The sequence below is a fragment of the Colletes gigas genome, unplaced genomic scaffold (assembly GCF_013123115.1).
Source record: "Colletes gigas isolate AHSC1104 unplaced genomic scaffold, ASM1312311v1 Colletes_gigas_Sc00023, whole genome shotgun sequence".
Taxonomy (NCBI): Eukaryota; Metazoa; Arthropoda; class Insecta; order Hymenoptera; family Colletidae; genus Colletes; species Colletes gigas.
In genome coordinates, this window is record NW_025106652.1 from 3,690,865 (window position 1) to 3,711,425 (window position 20,561).

General features: G+C 34.8%; 2 protein-coding genes across 2 annotated transcripts; both read left to right on the top strand.

Annotated features, from left to right (window-relative positions):
- The first annotated feature begins 3,484 nt into the window (after nt 1–3,484).
- LOC122401309 lies at nt 3,485–12,447 on the top strand. Its single transcript, XM_043403375.1, has 12 exons — nt 3,485–3,679; nt 4,730–4,982; nt 5,758–5,861; nt 6,019–6,351; nt 6,773–7,048; nt 7,240–7,284; nt 8,664–9,047; nt 9,489–9,741; nt 9,926–10,029; nt 10,383–10,718; nt 10,843–11,118; nt 11,533–12,447. The coding sequence occupies exons 1-12, from the start codon at nt 3,485–3,487 to the stop codon at nt 11,578–11,580; spliced, it is 2,607 nt and encodes an 868-aa protein (XP_043259310.1). The 3' UTR covers nt 11,581–12,447.
- A 236-nt stretch (nt 12,448–12,683) lies between these two features.
- Nucleotides 12,684–16,441, top strand: LOC122401310 (odorant receptor 13a-like). The gene is made up of 6 exons (XM_043403376.1): nt 12,684–13,497; nt 14,468–14,720; nt 14,909–15,012; nt 15,366–15,701; nt 15,826–16,101; nt 16,363–16,441. Exons 1-6 carry the CDS (start codon nt 13,279–13,281, stop codon nt 16,408–16,410), a joined length of 1,236 nt encoding a protein of 411 aa, XP_043259311.1. The 5' UTR covers nt 12,684–13,278; the 3' UTR covers nt 16,411–16,441.
- Nucleotides 16,442–20,561: the final 4,120 nt, after the last annotated feature.

Consider the following 20,561-nt stretch of genomic DNA (forward strand, 5'->3'; position numbering starts at 1 on the left):
TGTAGTACAGTTTGTTATTTTATACTGAATTCATAGATTTACTTCCAATTTGTTTTTTAATATTTTAGTAACCGTGTAGTTCAAATGTGATAACCATGGTGCGGAATCAAAAAGTTATATTTGTTATGTAATTTATATTCTATTATAATTTATTAATGTATTGAAAACATAATCTCTAGAAATTCGAATAAAAAATATAAACACTGCAAAATCTGAATTAAAATTACAAAAGCACCTAGACATAATTATTTTTGTTTGAACCTAATGACAGACATTTAAAATTGATTGTTCCACTTTTCTCATAAAATGTAAATTCAAAGGAACTTAATTAAAAATAAAGGATCTTTATCGCCAACCCAATATACAGGGTGTCCCAAAGATGTTGCGGGTCCTTAAAGGGGGTGATTCGGGGGATGATTGCAAACAACTTTTTCCTTTGTGAAAATGCTCTCCGGGGTTTCGTTAACGAGATATTAACAAAAAGCACCGACCAATCAGATCGCGCGCTTTCCGCCCGAGCTCCCATGCTAGTGTGACGGGACTTTACGCGTCACTTGAAAAAAAACACGAACTCGCGAAACTTTAAGGTAACGTGCGTACACTGTTGCCTTCTGTCGCGACTTATGCCGTAGCTGATGATAAGGGACGGACAGAGTAACGTTACGCGAGTCTCGACTTGTGAAATACTGGTCTGTGCTTTATTTTGGCGAAGGGTTTATAAAGGTCGGTATGGCCGTAGAGTAGGGGTGCTTGGTTTTGGGCCTGATGTCTGACTCAGCTGTTGTTGCTACTAGGTGGTGATGTGGATGGTGACTCAGATGTTATTGCTGCGTGGTGAAGATATGGATGGTGATTCAAATGTTTTTGGCGAGGAGTGCTGACGCGGTTGTTTGTACTGACGAATGCGGGTGGTATCACACTAGCATGGCTACGCGCCGTGCTAGCGTGGCTACGCGCCGCGCTGCGACTTGTGAACAAGCAACTCGGCATGCAACGAGGAAAATTGCGTAGAATGGCAAATGAAAAAGGCGTAGCAAATAAAATCGAACACGTTGTCATGGTTTGTTTGTTATTTAAAGTGAATGATGAATAAAGGATAAATAGATGAAAATCACGTGTAACGTAAAAAGACGAATACACATTTTTTTTAGAGGATTCGAAAATAATAGTTATTTGAAGTGGGAGGATATGGAATACGTAAAATTCCTTGTGTCAATAACGTATCCACGAAAAGGAAATTAACGAAAAGTGATCGTAGTTCGTTATTGTGATATAAATCCGTAATTTAATAACGACCAGCACTGTTGCTGATAACGAATAAGTCTGTTTAAAAAGCCCGGATAAATATTTTCGTACGAGAATTTTAAGAATTATTGCCGGAAACAAGCCATAGCTTGCGTTAAATTTAAAAATGAATGATTACCAATAAACTGACTAAAACTCACCCTTGTCGAAAATGCACCTGTAACTTGAAAACTTGTGTCACTGGGTCACTGAACCGATCCTGGTCATCGATGGACGAGCCCAGTGCACAGCTGATCCCAGGTATACGACACTACCCAAAGTTAAGGGTCGCAATGTCAGGTGCGTCCAGGTCAACGTATCGAATATTCACTTCACGTTTTCGTTAATTTCCTTTTCGTGGATACGTTATTGACACAAGGAATTTTACGTATTCCATATCCTCCCACTTCAAATAACTATTATTTTCGAATCCTCTAAAAAAAATGTGTATTCGTCTTTTTACGTTACACGTGATTTTCATCTATTTATCCTTTATTCATCATTCACTTTAAATAACAAACAAACCATGACAACGTGTTCGATTTTATTTGCTACGCCTTTTTCATTTGCCATTCTACGCAATTTTCCTCGTTGCATGCCGAGTTGCTTGTTCACAAGTCGCAGCGCGGCGCGTAGCCACGCTAGCACGGCGCGTAGCCATGCTAGCATGGGAGCTCGGGCGGAAAGCGCGCGATCTGATTGGTCGGTGCTTTTTGTTAATATCTCGTTAACGAAACCCCGGAGAGCATTTTCACAAAGGAAAAAGTTGTTTGCAATCATCCCCCGAATCACCCCCTTTAAGGACCCGCAACATCTTTGGGACACCCTGTATGTATTAATAATTGAGCAAATTTTCCGGTACAATAATTTCTGCTTCCAAGTACCAATCTTTGCACCGAATTCAAGAAACAGAGCAACCAACATTTATTTATATGTTTATTCGTCACGACCTGTCCGTCTCTGTCTGTATTCCTGACTTGCAATTAGTTGCAAGTAGTGAAACTATCATACGTTGGAGTAAAGTGTAATGCTTAGCTAAGTTGGTTGCACGCCTACTACTAAAAGTTTAAATTAATGTTTTCAAGAACAAAGCCACGAACGAGAAACTTTTAAATCCTATGTATCATATATGTACAAAATGGAACAAAGAGCACATCACCGTAGATAATTATTTTGAACACGAATACGAATTGCAATTATTTCATTTGCTATTCGTTTTAATTGTAGACAAACGTTAATTTTGCTCCTTCGTAGTCAAACATTTGTCAATCGTCGCCGGGAACAGAACATCTTACGAAACAAGGTAAATGAATTGTACTCTGATTTCACTTATTTGATAACTGTCGTTAAAGGAACGAAGGTCGGCGATATGTCTAGGAATCATTTAATTATCACAATCTTCACTAAATGTACTATTTAAATACAACACAGAACATAGGTATGTTTTGTTTGCCTTTTTGGGTATTGTTAAAGCGTTAAAAGCATGGTTTATGGAACGACGTGAATTGCCACTATTGGAGACTTAGCAATTTATCGCTTTGGCAATGACTCGTCGAATCTGTTATGTGACGGACCATCGATAGAATTTAATTTTGTGCATACATCAATTAAAATACCCGCACACGGTTAAGTCGGTGTGTTGAGGATCACGAAATGCCAAATCAATTAAACGAGGAGAACACGCGACACAATAGGCATCGAAGATGTCACTAAGGCTGGAAACAGACGAGCGACTTTTCCCGTTACGACATCACAGCGACTCTATGTGTTTCCTTGTTTTGCAATTAAAACAAGGAAGACAGAAAATATCGACGTTTTTACGTCTGTCTTGGCTGTTTTCAATTGCAAGAAAAGAAAAACATAGAATCGCTGTGAAATCGCAACGACAAAAGTTGCTCGTCTGTTTCCAGCCTAAGTGGGGCGACGCTCGACAGTGTCCAGTAATAATACATGACGCATCGATTTATCATTTCATTCGTTATTCCAGTAATCGTCCCTGTTTTTTGTACTCCCTGTCAATCGTAAAAACGTATATGTATTAAAAGGAGAGTAGAACTTCCTCAATGTCAGATAAAAGGCACGGATATAGATCATAGTGCTGTCATAGTGAAATCAATCTCCATGCGTTGAAATACAAGCTGGAAATCTTGTAAAAGACATTTAAGAAGTCAGTTTTACCCTTCGACAGTGGGCGTTCGTCATGGTAGAAGAAGGGTATACAGATTTTTCGATCAAATTATCGGCTTTCTTTCTGAAGTTCGTCGGTGCGTGGATTGTGGAAAATGACAAAGGAGAACGTCGAAGGAAGTTCGGATGGCGGCTTGCAGTCGGGACAACACTCGCTGGTATTTTTATCGGGTCGAGAGACGTGTATTACACCCGGCATGATTTTAGCGTGAGTGGAACCAGTAAACAGTGTAGGTTGTGTGATGTTTGACACGGTATATATTTTCTTGGGAACCATTAAGGATGAAAATATTCTTGTTTAGTATTTTGTTGCCCTCCTTATTGCTCAAGATTTTCCTCAGTTCTTTTATGTGGTTTGTGTATTACGAATCACCATGTGGTCGAAGTACTATTTCTTGAGTGATATGCTACATGAAACTTGAAACAAGCCTTCTTGGCATCTTTTCTATTTTCTATATTTGCTGAGTAGTGATGTTCAAAGAAGTTGTACTGTATTGTGCGAATTAAGGGGAAGACTAAAGAATGTAGCCGTAGGGAAAACAAAACTCATAAATTACGGCATTACGGTCTAAAAAAATGAGTGTTGATCTTATGGAAGATGGGTACACGATTGTGAAACGCGAAGGAAGCAAAAATGGGTATCGGTGAAAAAGGGGCGGAAAACTTAACTGATAAAATAATCGGGCATTATAATTTGTCTCCAAAAATAAGGGCGACTATATGGGCTACATTCTGTCGCAAAAGTTGCATCGATGAGGATCTCCAGCATACATACTGCCCTTCGGTAAATAAATAAAATGCGCTAGATACGTTTATAGACGACCCGCCTCTTAGCAGTATACAGTGTATAATGTCCTAGAAATTATAAAACCAATTTACGAGGATTTGTCATTGGATAATTTATTGAGACCCATATTCCATGTGGATTGGCAGCAATCAAAATATCGACATTTTTAGAGGTCAGTATATTCAGTGAAGAGTTTCTGATAATTTTGAAAGTTATGTCTGTAATTGACGTAGCCGTCGGACAGCAGACCGAAGATTAAACGAACGCTTTTATTACTATGTGAACATTATTGTGGCGATAGAACATGTTTTCAAATTGCAGTACTAATATGTCTCAATTAGTCGAATGTCAAAATTTTCTTGTTGTCCATAGTAGTTTCCAAAGAAAATCGCTTCTATAGTTTTATGCAATTTACCATGTAGAATTTTGTGTTCGTATTTTGTTCAGAAATTGTTTACCTGCTCCATTCAGGCTTTTCTTTTTGCTTGGTGCAACATCATAACTATTGTAATGGTTTGGATTAAATTGTGTGGCATAATGAGATACAAAATGGAATTTATTAACTTGATTGTGTTCATGAGAGAACATTTTTGGAAAAGTTCTTACGATTACCACGAGAAAGATATCTTAATCACTGTCCGGAAGACTTGTATTATGTTTACCAGTGTCGTTACTTTAACTGGCCACGGCGCTATTGTGGGTTACCTAGTAACACCGCTCATTGGTGAGTTAAAATAAAGAAGGTTACTGCGCACAGTTAATGACGTAAAAAATATGACAGCAGATAGGTATAACGTTTGTAAACTAAACCGCAATGTTAGTAAACTTGTTTAGCAATTGTACCCAAAATGTTAAATATCTTTAAGGACCGTTTTACCGCGCAACTATTTGTTTTGTATATACAAAATAATGTTCCTTATTCACCCAGTTAATAACGGGTCTTCCAATAAAAACAATAGAACTCTGAATTGAAATAAAATGAAAATTGGAATAGATAATCTGTTACCCATTGCGTTATTTTGTCGTACATTCGATGACATTATGCATGAAATACATATCATTTAAGTGACCATCCCAAACAAATGAAAAAGACGATATCGTCGAACGGTAATGCTTACAATTAACGGTAACAGTCGAATCTTCGTTTTGAGAAAAAATGAGGCTCGATGTTTTCATCAGCCAAAACAATACCACACACAATAACTTTGTGTAGGTACATGGGTCACTCGACTATTGACTGAGAATTAGTCAATTAGTCCTTAAATTCGACAATTTTGATTATTGATAAAGTCCTTCATCGAAAAATGTGACTGAAGCAACTGAATAATAAATATGACGACTATGACAATTGAAAGATCTATCGATTCTATTGGAAAGCCCTACATTTGCATGATCGTCGCTTTGTCGTTCCACGTACGTCCAATCTACTGTTGAAAGTATGAACTGTATTGTCCATACGCAAGCAAGTAAATAGCTAATTTAATGCGTTTGTGCTTCAGACAATATAGGACAAAATAAATCCGAGCGGGCACTACCATTCAATCTTTGGCTTGATTTACCCTTAACGATATCTCCCTACTATGAAATAGCGTTTGTCTCGCAGGTACTACCACTTTTTATACTTTAGCCTGAATTGCCAAATTCCAAACTTGCAATATAAATTTCTCAAAGATGATTTCGGTAGCTAAAAATTAGATGAAACTATATCTACGTATGGTTAAAATAAATGCAAGGTGTAACGTTAATTTCTATTTTTCCAGATAATTATAACGTATCCTGTTTCTATCTGCTTCTTCTGTTTCGATAACATGCTGTGCATCATAAACGTACACGCGTCTGGACAGTTTCGTATACTTCAATATAGGTTAACAAACCTATATCGAACAGATGACGATATGATGGCTCAAAATGGGAATACGTCTCTAACGAATTATATGAATAAATCTTATGAAAAAATGAAGGCTTGCATTCAACAACACCAGATGCTCATCGATTATTGTCTCAAGATTGAGAATGTGTTTACGGTAACCATACTTGCTCAAGTGTTAATCTTCAGTGTGCTAATATGCCTCTTCGGATATCAAGTACTTATGGTTCGTAATCGTCCAAATGAAAGCAATAAGGCATCTTTTGAATTGAATTGCAACTATCTGTACTCATTTATAATAACCTATTACACTACATAACGCACGAAGAATATGATTATCTGAAAGATGGTACTTCTAAAAGTATTAATTCGGATATCGCTGGAATTTATTTATAAATACGTTGAAAAGTTTTAAATAATTAGCAGAATCAGTTGACATTAAACTGACAGGCTAGTCTTTTTCACCTTTCGTGAAATATGTAAATAAATTAGACGACAGAATTTAATCCATTCAATTTTAAACAACGTACCTAAGCTTCAGTGAAATTCGAAGTTTTACATCAAAAAGTGTCTATGAAAAAAATATATCAAGTTTTATATACAAAAGCCCACATTGTTGTTAAAATATTTACTGTTTATGTACGTAGATGAATTCAAGCCTAGCGAAACGTAGCATTTTCGTATTCCTCATAATTGGTAGCATGGTCTTGCTGTTTATGTTCACATATAGTTGTCACATTTTGATGGAACAAAGTGACAACATCGGTACAGCAGCATATTCGGCACTTTGGGCACATACGCCAATGCAAGGAAAGGGGAAATCGTTGCGGCACTGCCTGATGATGATCATTATACGATCGCAAAAAGTTTGTTGCTTAACGGCGAATGGATTTTTCCCGATATCTCTGGAAACTTATTCTACGGTACAGCTGAAAACAAATACATATAGTGTATTCATTTCCGATTATTGCACTGTTCCGAATATTGTTTTCCACGTTCACTCTATTTATGTTGCTGCAAAATTTAATTCCATCTTCAATGCCTTGACATTGTCACATCAAATTTTCTCGAAACTTTAGATTAATATAACAATGGAATCATTTGTTTGATACAGGTTATGAGTACTGCGGTGTCGTACTTCATGTTACTGAGTCAAAGCGTTGAAACTATTGAATCTTGATTAGCATGGAGCTCATTAATTTGCCTGATTTCAAATGTATACACTTTGAAATAAAGGAATTTTCTTACACGCAAAATACAAGTTAAGTAAATTTAGTTGCACAATATTTACTTTCAAATGCAAATCTCTACACCGGTTTGAAGTAGCAAAATAATCCCTAGTACTATGTAACATTTAATTACGATAACCTATTTGGACCGTCTTATTTTGAATTAATTAAAAATAACTAAAATAAATAATAAACTACACCACCCATGTTTTCAAACACCAACTCATGCATAAATAGGTAATAAAATCCTGTATATTAGCTTTGTATAAAGTAGAAGAAATAACCTTTTTGTGGGATTCGTTTCATATAAATGATAAACTGTACCCTAAACGTGGAACGAGAAGATGAACCAGACTGGAATCGAGCACTTGCGAGAAAATAGTAGGAATTAGAAAACCTCTATCGGTGACCAGTGAAAACAATTAAAAATTGTCCGAATAAGGTACTGTTTTAACTCATTTTCATTGAAAGAAACTCGCAAATCGATTAATTTCACTCTCGGTAGCATAGAAAGAAAGATACGACAACTTGTAGTTTTCGCTGTATATATGTAAACACTCGTTAGGTTAAAATAAAACTCACACCTCGGATAAATAATTTTCAGATGCATCTTATTTTCGTAGGCCTTCTTAACTGTTTCGAAATGTCCGTTTCTGAAGAATTAAGAATGCCATGCTTTGGACATCGTTTCATAAACAGCGAATCTACCTACTCACAGCAGAAGTTCCAATATTTTCCAATCCTAGTCTGCAGGAAAGAGATACACAATTTGTGTTGTCACGAGTTGCGAACTGAAAGAACACACTGACATGGATAATTAATAAGTTAAATTAACAAGCTACATTAAATGACATGCAATCCTATTGAACTTCAAGTACAAATACAATACGAAACTGTATCTCTGATTTTACACTTACGCCATGAATTTTCAAACATAAATTTCATGAATAAGGAGTTAAGTATTTCAGTTAGGTCCTCAAGATGTCGGTTAGCAAAACTCGACCTACTTGTTACTGAGTCAGATAGTAAATGGAATATAAAGTTAACCTTACACGTTAAAGAAATGTTCGTGACAATACTATTCCGCAAAAACTAACACATATTAGTGAACTATTAATAATAGTACTGTCATGTCATCGTAGACCGTACGTAACCATCACTTTCGACCAATAAAACACGCAAGCTTCTCTTTGTACATTTGAAGAATCACTCCTCCTGACTCATGAATACTGAATGGATTCTATGCTTCTTTTCCATTTTACACACAAGAGTAGCAATTACGCCTGTCAACCACCGTTGATTATCCGAGTCCATCCAATGCAAAGTGAGGTGCATAGGACGAATAGGCGCCTGGCACGTAAATCTTGGGCAAAGTAAGGTAGTCGAGAGATCAAAATCATGTAACGTGAAATTAGTAATTTTTTATACCTATAACGATCGATCTCAAGATCCTTGTACAAGTTCAAAATCATCGAAGCACCGGTACTCGAAATTCGCGATGTCTTCGAAACAGAGTAAAGACCTTTCGCTCATTGCAACGTCGTTTTATATGAAAGTGATCGGGATTTGGTCAGCAAAAGATAACGCCGAGAAACGTCGGAGGAACATCGCCTTTATTTACACAATCTGGGTTGTATCTTTCTCCATCTGGATCATAGGGTCGCAGTTTTACTATGCTTCGGGAGAATTCAGTGTAAGTGTGCGAATTCTGAAGACTCGCAAGTGAAACTACAGGAATTTAAGTTATGTTTTTACATCTTAAATGCGACGAAAAACTTCTTTCTTTCTTATAATTTCAGCTTTTGTAACATTAATGTTATTAATTGTTAGTTCGCGAAATAATTTTTTTCCAAAATTGCTGATCACGAAATTTGAGTATCATGCAAGGACATTCTCCCTAATTCTTCAATATTCAAATATACTGTTTCATGTATTTATTAAACGATACTTATTTCAAGTATTCTACGAACTATCTTTATGTGTACGGGTTGCTGTACAATTAAATCAGTATCAAGTTACGATATAAATCGATTGTTTTTGCTCCTTAGGCTTCGTTACTTAATAGTATATAACCGTATGCTTGTAATATTTAAATATCTGCCTAAAATACGTATGTTGGGATTTCTGATAATAGGAACGCATTTACGCCATGAACAACCTCGTGACTCTACTTACGGTATTGTTCAAGATATTTATCTTATTCACGCACAAACAGAAATTTCTCGAGTTGATTTTGTACTCGAAGAAGAATTTTTGGCATTCGAATTACGATCCCTATGAGAAAACAATTGTGGACAATTGCAAGCATATCTGTACTTATCTCATTTGTATCTTCTCTTTCTTTGCGCAAGGCACAGCTATTAGTTATGCAGTTGGGCCCATTATTGGTAAGAATGTTCTCTGGCATCAGCACAAAACAAAAACGTATTACATAACTGATCTGAAATAGCAAATATTACTGTTCTCCATCCTTATAATTTTTACAAAGTTAATCAATCACTTCAGCTTTGTAAAATATTAATTACGCACATTTCGAATAGTATAAAATGTAAATTTTATATAATTTTTTAGCAAATATTGGAAAAAATGACTCTGACAGGATACTTCCTTTTACAATATATCTTGACTTGCCATTGTCCACAACACCGTATTTCGAGATGACGTTCGCACTCCAGGTATTGTAAATTATCTTTCTCCCACTGCGTTTCAGAACAAAATATATATGCTTCTACGTCCATACTTGCATTATTCTATATAAGTAACAAGATTAGAAATGTTGCACATATACAGGATTTTCAGGTAGTAATTTTAAAGATTGATTCTTCGAATCCAATTAAGACAGAAATCATGGAAAATGAAGTTGTGCGTAAGGTTTTTTTTATTTTTCTCACCCGTAAAGAAAATATAATATTAAAAAATATTTTGAGGCAAAATTTTACGCTCAAAGGTGGGAATTGCATGCAATTGTGCTACTAACAGAATAAAATTCTGATAATCATTTGTATGTATAATTTTTACATTTGTGCAGGTTGCGACTGTATACCATATCGGGGTAGGTTATCTTTGCCTGGATAACTTCCTGTGTGTCTTGAATCTACACATAGCTAGTCAGTTTCGTATATTACAATACAGGATGGAAAACCTAAATACAATGAAAGGGGAAACGAAGCTGACAGAAGCTCCGTTTGAGAATCCTTCGTATCAGGCAGACAAATATCTCGAAGTGTTTAAAGTGTACGTTAAACAACATCAGGAGCTTATAGAATACTGCAATAAAGTCCAAGAAGTATTCACTGCAGTCGTGCTGGGACAAGTGATAATCTTTAGTTTGTTAATATGCCTTGATGGATATCTCGTTCTTTTGGTTAGTAAGTGTTGGAAATATAAGCGTACTACAGCTGTATTCATTTACATTTACAGATCATGGAACGTGTTTGTCCACTAAACGTTTAATACAATTATTTATTATGGCAATTCTTATCCTACAGGCTGATGCTAGTCTAGGAAGGCGTCTAATTTTCACATTTCACATAACGGGCTGCATGTGCCAGCTGTTGATGTTCACCTACAGCTGTGACTGTTTGATACAGGAAAGTTCACAAATAGCTGCAGCTGTCTACGCAGCACCGTGGACACAGTTGCCTATGAACAAAGATGGAAGTGCGCTACGAAAGGACTTAATACTTGTCATGATGAGATCTAGAGTTCCTTGTTGCCTAAATGCTAGTGGATTCTTTGTTGTGTCCCTCGAAACGTATACTACGGTAATTAACAGTTTTACATCTGTCAACTAAAACAGTTCTATATTTTCAATTGGAAGACCATGCTTCCTATAGAAATACCAATTTTTAGTCAACATTACAAGTAACTTCATCAGTACACTGAGGCGCCTACGATGACTGAAAATTTAGTCTACTAACTCGATGAACCATTATCTAAGTGCCCATTTTGAACGCGCAATCAAAGAATCGTATTAATATAACTCATAATACCCGTTAATCGTATAAATTGTCGAGTAATGTTATTGCGGAATATAATTGTGAAAACTTTCCTACAATTTTTGTGCACGCGAATTGAAAAGAATATCTTATATTCATACACTTCGCCCATTAAAAACTTGTTTTAGCTAAAAATTTCTAATCAATAATAAGACGATCAATTTGTATCATGCGTTACAGGTTTTAAGTACCGCAGCGTCATACTTCACACTTTTAAGGCAATACTAAAATAGCGAGGTGCATATGTGGAATAATTAATAATGTTTTATCGTACACTTTTTACTTGAAATACGGAACGTATTAAAAAATTACAGTTGGATGTATAACGATTATTGTCTGATACTGAGATCGTACTTTGAATAGAGAATAATACATATGTGAGACCATGTTGTAGGTTTATCTTTGGTACGAAATGTAAATATACCTTGACCTACAACATATGGATAACAAGGTAAACATATCATATTATTAATATGTTAGTTTTAGTAACTATGCAGTTTGTTAATATGGGATAAAAAGTGTTGTTCTAGTACACTTTGTTATATTTAAAGTAGCAGAATAATCCCTAGTACTATGTAACATTTAATAACGATGACTTATTTGGACTTTCTTATTTTGTATTAGTTAAAAATAGCTAAAATAAGTAATAAATTGCACCATCCACGTTTTCAAACACCAACTCACGCAGAAGTACGTAACAAAATTCTGTATATTAGATTTGTACAAAGTAGAAGGAATAACACTGTTGTGAGATTCGTTAAATATAAACGATAAGCTGCACCCTAAACGTGCGACGGGAAGATGAACCAGACTGGAATCAAGCACTTGCGAGAAAATAGTAGGAATTAGAAAACCTCTATCGGTGACCAGTGAAAACAATTAAAAATTGTCCGAATAAGGTACTGTTTTAACTCATTTTCATTGAAAGAAACTCGCAAATCGATTAATTTCACTCTCGGTAGCATAGAAAGAAAGATACGACAACTTGTAGTTTTCGCTGTATATATGTAAACACTCGTTAGGTTAAAATAAAACTCACACCTCGGATAAATAATTTTCAGATGCATCTTATTTTCGTAGGCCTTCTTAACTGTTTCGAAATGTCCGTTTCTGAAGAATTAAGAATGCCATGCTTTGGACATCGTTTCATAAACAGCGAATCTACCTACTCACAGCAGAAGTTCCAATATTTTCCAATCCTAGTCTGCAGGAAAGAGATACACAATTTGTGTTGTCACGAGTTGCGAACTGAAAGAACACACTGACATGGATAATTAATAAGTTAAATTAACAAGCTACATTAAATGACATGCAATCCTATTGAACTTCAAGTACAAATACAATACGAAACTGTATCTCTGATTTTACACTTACGCCATGAATTTTCAAACATTTTCATGAATAAGGAGTTAAGTATTTCAGTTAGGTCTTCAAGATGTCGGTTAGCAAAACTCGATCTACTTGTTACTGAGTCAGATAGTAAATGGAATATAAAGTTAACCTTACACGTTAAAGAAATGTTCGTGATAATACTATTCTTCAAAAACTAACACATATTCGTGGACTATTAATAATAGTACTGTTTTGTCACCGTATACCGTACGTAACCGTCACTTTTGACCAGTAAAACTCGCAAGCTTCTCTTTGTACATTTGAAGAATCACTCCTCCTGACTCATGAATACTGAATGAATTCTATGCTTCTTTTCCATTTTACACACAAGAGTAGCAATTACGCCTGTCAACCACCGTTGATTATCGAGTCTATCTAGTGCAAAGAGAGGTGCATAGAACGAATAGGCACCTGGCATGAAAACCTTGAGTAAAGTAGGTTGTCGACAGATCAAAGTCATGTAACGTGAAATTAGTAATCTTATATGCCCATAACGATCGATCTCAAGATCCTTGTGCAAGTTCAAAATCATCAATGCGCCGGTACTCGAAATTCGCGATGTCTTCGAAACAGAGTAAAGACCTTTCGCTCATTGCAACGTCGTTTTATATGAAAGTGGTCGGGATTTGGCCAGCAAAAGATAACGACGAGAAACATCGGAGAAATTTCGCCTTTATTTACACAATCTGGGTTCTAATTTTCTCCGTCTGGGTTGAATCGACGCAGATTTACTATGAATTGGGAGACTTCAGTGTGAGTGTGCGAATTGTGAAAACTCGCAAGTGAAACTACAGGAATTTAAGTTATGTGTTTACATATTGAATGTGACGCAAAATTTCTTTCTTTCTTATAATTTTAGCTTTTGTAACATTAATGTTATTAGTCGCTAGTTCGTGGAAAACAAAATCTTGACAGATAGTAAAGTAATTTTTTCCAAAATTGCTCATCACTAAATTTGAGTATCATGCAAGGACATTCTCCCTAATTCTACAATATTCAAATATACTGTTTCATGTATTTATTAAACGATACTTATTTCAAGTATTTTACGTACTATCTTTATGTGTATGGTTTACTGTACAATTAAATCAGTATCAAGTTATGATATAAATCGATTGCGTTTGCTCCGTAGGCTTCGTTCTTTAATAATATACATGGTGTTCGGCCAGCCCTGGGAAAATTTTAATGGGAGATTCTGGAGATCAAATAAGACGAAAATCAAGGAGACCAGTTTGTTCCTTGGGGCTTCGTTATAATGTTATAGAAACATTTCCGGCCACAGAGTATATTTTCGGTAATGAATTTTTTTCTCGAAAGTACGTAAGATTCTGAGAGTGTGTGTATTTACCAAAAATGATTGTAATTGGCCCCCTCAACCGAATATAATCTTCCCAGAACGATTTCAAAATTTTTGATTTTGTCGAATTTGCCCACCTTCCTGAATTTTTGTTTCGAAAATGCGTAGGATCACGAGGGTATGTCTATTCACCAAAAATGATTGTAATGGACCTCCACAACCAAGAATAATTTTACCGTGAATGATTTGAAATTTTTTAATTTAATTTTTTAATAACTTTTTAACAAATTGATTTTCATCTTACTATGGCCTCTAGAATCTCCCATTAAAATTTTTCCCAAGGGTACCTGTACACCCTGTATAATCGTATGCTTGTAATATTTAAATATCTACCTAAAATACGTATGTTGGGATTTCTGATAATAGGAACGCATTTACACCATGAACAACCTCGTGACTCTACTTACGGTAATGTTCAAGATATTTATCTTATTCACCCACAAACAGAAATTTCTCGAGTTGATTTTGTACTCGAAGAAGAATTTTTGGCATTCGAATTACGACCCCTACGAGAAAACGATTGTGGACAATTGCAAGCATATCTGTACTTCTCTCATTTGTATCTTCTCTTTCTTTGCGCAAGGCACAGCTATTAGTTATGCAGTAGGGCCCATTATTGGTAAGAATGTTCTCTGGCATCAGCATAAAACAAAAACGTATTACATAACAGATCTGAAATAACTATTACTGTACTCCATCCTTATAATTTTTACAATGTTAAGGAATCACTTCAGCTTTGTAAAATATTAATTAATATAAACGCACATTTCGAATAGTATAAAATGTAAATTTTATATTATTTTGTAGCAAATATTGGAAAAAACGACTCTGACAGGATACTTCCTTTTACAATATATCTTGATTTGCCATTCACCACGACACCGTTTTTTGAGATGACGTTCGTATTCCAGGTATTGTAAATTATCTTTCTCCTACTGCGATTCTAAACAAGAAGTATGTTCTTCTACGTCCATACTTGCGTTATTCTATATAAGTAACAAAATTAGATATGTTGCACATGTACAGGATTTTCAGGTAGTAATTTTAAAGATTGATTCTTTGAATCCAATTAAGACAGAAATCATGGAAAATGAAGTTGTGCGTAAGGTTTTTTTTATTTTTCTCACCCGTAAAAAGAATATAATATTAAAAAATATTTTGTGGCAAAATTTTACGCTCAAAAGTGGCAATTGCATGCAATTGTGCTACTAATAGAATAAAATTCTGATAATCATTTGTATGTATACTTCTTACATTTGTGCAGATTGTGACTCTATACCATATCGGGGTAGGTTATCTCTGCCTGGATAACTTCCTGTGTGTCTTGAATCTACACATAGCTAGTCAGTTTCGTATATTACAATACAGGATGAAAAACCTAAACTTAATGAAAGACGAAACGAACTTGAAAGAAGCTTCGTTTGAGAATTCTTTCCATCAGGCAGACAAATGTCTCGAAGCATTTAAAATATACGTTAAACAACATCAGGAGCTTATAGAATACTGCAATAAAGTCCAAGAAGTATTCACTGCAGTCGTGCTGGGACAAGTGATAATCTTTAGTTTGTTAATATGCCTTGATGGATATCTCGTTCTTTTGGTTAGTAAGTGTTGGAAATATAAGCGTACTACAGCTGTATTCATTTACATTTACAGATCATGGAACGTGTTTGTCCACTAAACGTTTAATACAATTATTTATTATGGCAATTCTTATCCTACAGGCTGATGCTAGTCTAGGAAGGCGTCTAATTTTCACATTTCACATAACGGGCTGCATGTGCCAGCTGTTGATGTTCACCTACAGCTGTGACTGTTTGATACAGGAAAGTTCACAAATAGCTGCAGCTGTCTACGCAGCACCGTGGACACAGTTGCCTATGAACAAAGATGGAAGTGCGCTACGAAAGGACTTAATACTTGTCATGATGAGATCTAGAGTTCCTTGTTGCCTAAATGCTAGTGGATTCTTTGTTGTGTCCCTCGAAACGTATACTACGGTAATTAACAGTTTTACATCTGTCAACTAAAACAGTTCTATATTTTCAATTGGAAGACCATGCTTCCTATAGAAATACTAATTTTTTAGTATTATCTTTAATCAGAAAACTGATGCGCTTACGATGAAGGAAAATTTAATTTTCTAGCGCGATGAACCATCATCTAAGTGTCCATTTTGAACGCGCAAACCGAACGAATAAGAAATCGTATTAATATGACCCATAACATTCGTAAATCTCTATTTATTTTGCCTGTTACAGGTTTTAAGTACCGCTGTATCGTACTTCACACTACTAAGAGAATATTAAAACAAAACTTTGCGTATGTATGAACAAAAATCCAGATCAAAGTAAAACACTTTTTATTTGAGATATTCAACGTACCAAATCATTATATTGGAGTGTATAGAAATTGTTACTTAAAACTGGAATCGTACTTTGAATCTGACGTGTGATGCCATATTATAAGTTTACTTGTAGTGTGATACATACATAACCCATCACAGTTTCTACGACAACTTTAAATCATCTTGAGGTGTAGCGCAAGGATGACAAGGTAAATATATCGAATTAGTTATATATTATTTATAGAATTTGTTATTTGTTAATGCGGGATAACAAATTTTGCTCTATTACATTTCTTTGGTATCGGAATGAAATTCACAGATTTACTTTTTAATGATTCTTTTATAATAATAATCGAGTACTTGAAACACGGTAAACATAGTATCGAGTAAAAACGTAAAGTTAAATTTGCAATTTAATTTATCCTTACTATTTATCGGTATTTCATAAGTATAATCTTTAGAGAGTCAAATGAAAAAATGGAAAATTGCAAAATATTAATTTCAATTCTGAAGCACCTAGCTATTTATTGTTGATATTTTAGTCATAAAATTTCTCGATTTTTTTTACACAGAATGAAAACATGAAACGGAAGGATAAAACCATGACGAAACGATAAAAATACATTTGAGAAAGTATTGACAAAATCAAAATCAACAATTTCATTACATTTATTGAAATATCAGCAACCTGATGGCTTGAGTAAACTGACATTCTCAGAATATATTCTTTCACTTCGTTAAGTTTTTAGAGTTTAAAAATAAAATGTTATGAACAGTATTTAAAATCGTGATTATTTCCACTTCTATTATTTTACAATTATTTTTATTTTTATTATATAGTATATCATAACATTTGACACAGGATTCCTGAAATTCTTACTCAAAAATCTTTTCACTGATTTCACTTTGTTTACTGCTATTATTGAAATTATATTTAAAAAAAGTTCATCTAATGATATTCACTGATGTTTAAAACTTTGATTTTTACTACACCGACGTTGAAAGTAATCGAAATAGACCGAACTTTAGCACTCACATAATGAAATATATTCGTAAATGTTAAGTCCACAGTAATGGCTTGTCCATCTGTCACTTTACGTTCTTTTATCGACAGTCAGATATGAACTACCAGACTACCACGATGTTATAACAAAATCTTTACTTTCGAGATTCGATTTTTTCCTTCTTTCAGCAAAAGAAACGACAGTTCTTTTGTAAAGTTAAGTTTCTTTTCTCACAAAACGATGTCCAATAGTTAACCAGAGTTCATTCTTACAAGGCAGCTTCACAGCAATGTACCTTGAACCATGCATAAATCATCGATTTCGTACATTACTCCTACGTTGAATAGTAGTAATTGCAGTTGCATGCACATACATTGGAAAACTTTACTATGAAGTTAGAGTACACGAATATCACATTGAAGAAATGGAAAGACTAGAAACGATGAATAAAGAAGACCACCAGATCAAAGACAAGATTGAATCGATTTCTTTCAACATACTTTGATGATCAATCCGGAAACTTTACGTAGAAATTCCAAAATGGTGCATGTACTTGTTTGAAATCCAATATGAGATCGGTGTACAACAAAGACGCTGGAATAGCGATATCATCTTTTTTTACGAAGTGCATCAGATTTTAGTATGCAAGTGATTACTTACTTTTTTTTCATTTACGTAATATTCTTAATTGCATTTTCACTACCAAGGATGACTGAGACCTAAACAAGCATTTATACATATAATGTGAGTGGATAAAAAGCATAGCAACGTGTAAGTAATATTTACTGCCTGCAAAACTTGACACAGGTAATTAACAATATTTGTAATTTTATAATAATATTTGATTATTTATGATTATTTATTATTTGAACACTAAAATAGCAGTTTTGGGATGCCTACAAAATAATCAAATATTTAATTATTCTATACTCCACTTTTGAAACAACAAATTATTTTTCTTTAAGATACAAAGATACAAAATTTCATACATTGTTTAAAGTCAAGACAAATTCTATATTCAATGGCATAAAGTTCCCATTTGCAACGCGTCACGTCTGTTAATCCCAATTGAGGTTCGCAAAGGACAGTACTTTACCCAGAATCATGCATAACTCATGAATCCTACACGTTGCCCCTAGAATGGAGAACTACAGTTATATTGACAATTATATCATAAAAGCAATAAAAATGAATACAAAGTGCACGATTTGCAACCAAAAGGATGTCAGTAGATCAAAACCACATGGCGTTTGATTGATTATCCTCGACGCGTTGTGAAAATCGATACGAAACTTCCGGTGCACATTCAATATCCGAAACGAACTTTTTAATTAGTCGAAATTTAATATGATTTTGGAACACAATGACGACATTTCTATCGCAATAACGTCTCTCTTCATGAAATTCTGTGGCTTTTGGATGGCAACTAATAACAATGAACGACGATGTAGAATTATCACCTTGATTTACACCATCATCGGGATGAGTTTTATTGGTGTTGTACTAATCACAGATTTGTATTACTCGAGAGAAGATTTCACTGTAAGTATGCATATATTGATACACGTACAGTGGCGGCCAGCCACTTAAGACCGCTGGTTAGTTAAGGAAATAAACAGTGCTAATATTTTATTCATTTTATTTTTCGTATACTAAACTCATATGAAATATATTTTGAAGTATGTTATACCATAATATCACAATAATTTTATTTACAACACAATAAACTGCAAATATTTTTAATATTTTCTCAGATTAGGTCGTTATAACAGCGGAAAACTACTTAAGACCGATTCATGTTTTTCATTTTTTGCTTATTTTCACATTACATAGTTGCATCAGGTCCTTAGTTACCATCACTGTTGACATGGTTGCGATGGATCACTGCATTCAAGATCGCAAATAATTGCTAATCAGTCAACAATCATGAGTCGAGAGAAGAACATTGCTCCTGAACTAAGAATTCAAATTAAATTATTGAGAGATGAGGGATTCTCATTTTCAGCAATTGCTATAAAATTAAATATTTCCAAAACGGCGTGTATACAGGCAATGCAATTCATATCTAAGACAGGATCAGTTTGTAACTTGTCGCGTAAAAGAAGGCCTCGTAATACAACAGCACGAGAAGATCGCATTCTTCACCACATCTCTGAAGCGGATCGTTACAAAACAGCCGAACAAGTTCTCAATGAATCTGGTGTCGAAATTATCAGGAAAATTGGAGTTCGAACAGTACGAAGAAGATTAAACGAATTTAATCTTATGGGTCGCATCGCTCGCAAGAAGTCACACATTTCCAAACGAAATTGAAAGCTTCGTTTACAGTTCGCTAAGAATCATCGCAACTGGACAATAGCAGACTGGTCAAAAGTTGTTTTTACCGATGAGTCCAAGTTTAATACAATGGGGTCAGATGGCAAATTCTATGTTCGACGTCGTGTCAACGAGGAATTTTCACCAAAATGCATAAAATCAACCGTGAAAGGTGGAGGAGGTTCAGTGAACGTTTGGGGAGCGTTTACGTTACAAGGTGTTGGCCCAATTCATAGAATTGAAGGAATAATGGATCAATACAAATACATTGATATATTAAATGAGGTATTGCTCCCATTTACAAGAAATCAAATGCCAGATAACTGGATTTTGCAAGCTGACAATGACCCAAAACACACAGCCCGTAGGGTTAAACAATTTTTATGTCAGCAAAATGTAAACATTTTACCATGACCCTCTCAATCTCCAGACCTCAATCCTATTGAGATGCTATGGATTGATGTGGAGAAACATGTAAAATATAAAAAGCCCAAGCATTTAAATGAATTGTACGCTGTTATTAAGAAGGGTGGAATAATATTCCAGTCGAGCGAAGTCGCCGTTTAATTGAGTCTATGCCAAGACGTTGTGAAGAAGTGATACGACAAAAAGGGAGTGCAACGCGTTACTAACTATTTGCTAAGTTTTATTTTGCCGCAATTAATAAGATTCGTTAATTTTACCTGTATTTATAGTATTAGTCTGATTTGGTCTTAAGTAGTTGTTCGCTGTTATAACGACCTAATCTGTATAGTATAACATACTTCAAAATATATTTCATATGAGTTTAGTA

Coding starts and splice junctions, on each gene's coding strand:
- LOC122401309 (XM_043403375.1), top strand. CDS start 3,485: ATGGTAGAAGAAGGGTATACAGATTTTTCGATCAAATTATCGGCTTTC. Junction 4,983..5,757: donor CCTAGTAACACCGCTCATTG/GTGAGTTAAAAT, acceptor TTTGTGCTTCAG/ACAATATAGGACAAAATAAA. Junction 6,352..6,772: donor TCGGATATCAAGTACTTATG/GTTCGTAATCGT, acceptor TTATGTACGTAG/ATGAATTCAAGCCTAGCGAA.
- LOC122401310 (XM_043403376.1), top strand. CDS start 13,279: ATGCGCCGGTACTCGAAATTCGCGATGTCTTCGAAACAGAGTAAAGAC. Junction 13,498..14,467: donor ATGAATTGGGAGACTTCAGT/GTGAGTGTGCGA, acceptor TTCTGATAATAG/GAACGCATTTACACCATGAA. Junction 16,102..16,362: donor CCCTCGAAACGTATACTACG/GTAATTAACAGT, acceptor TGCCTGTTACAG/GTTTTAAGTACCGCTGTATC.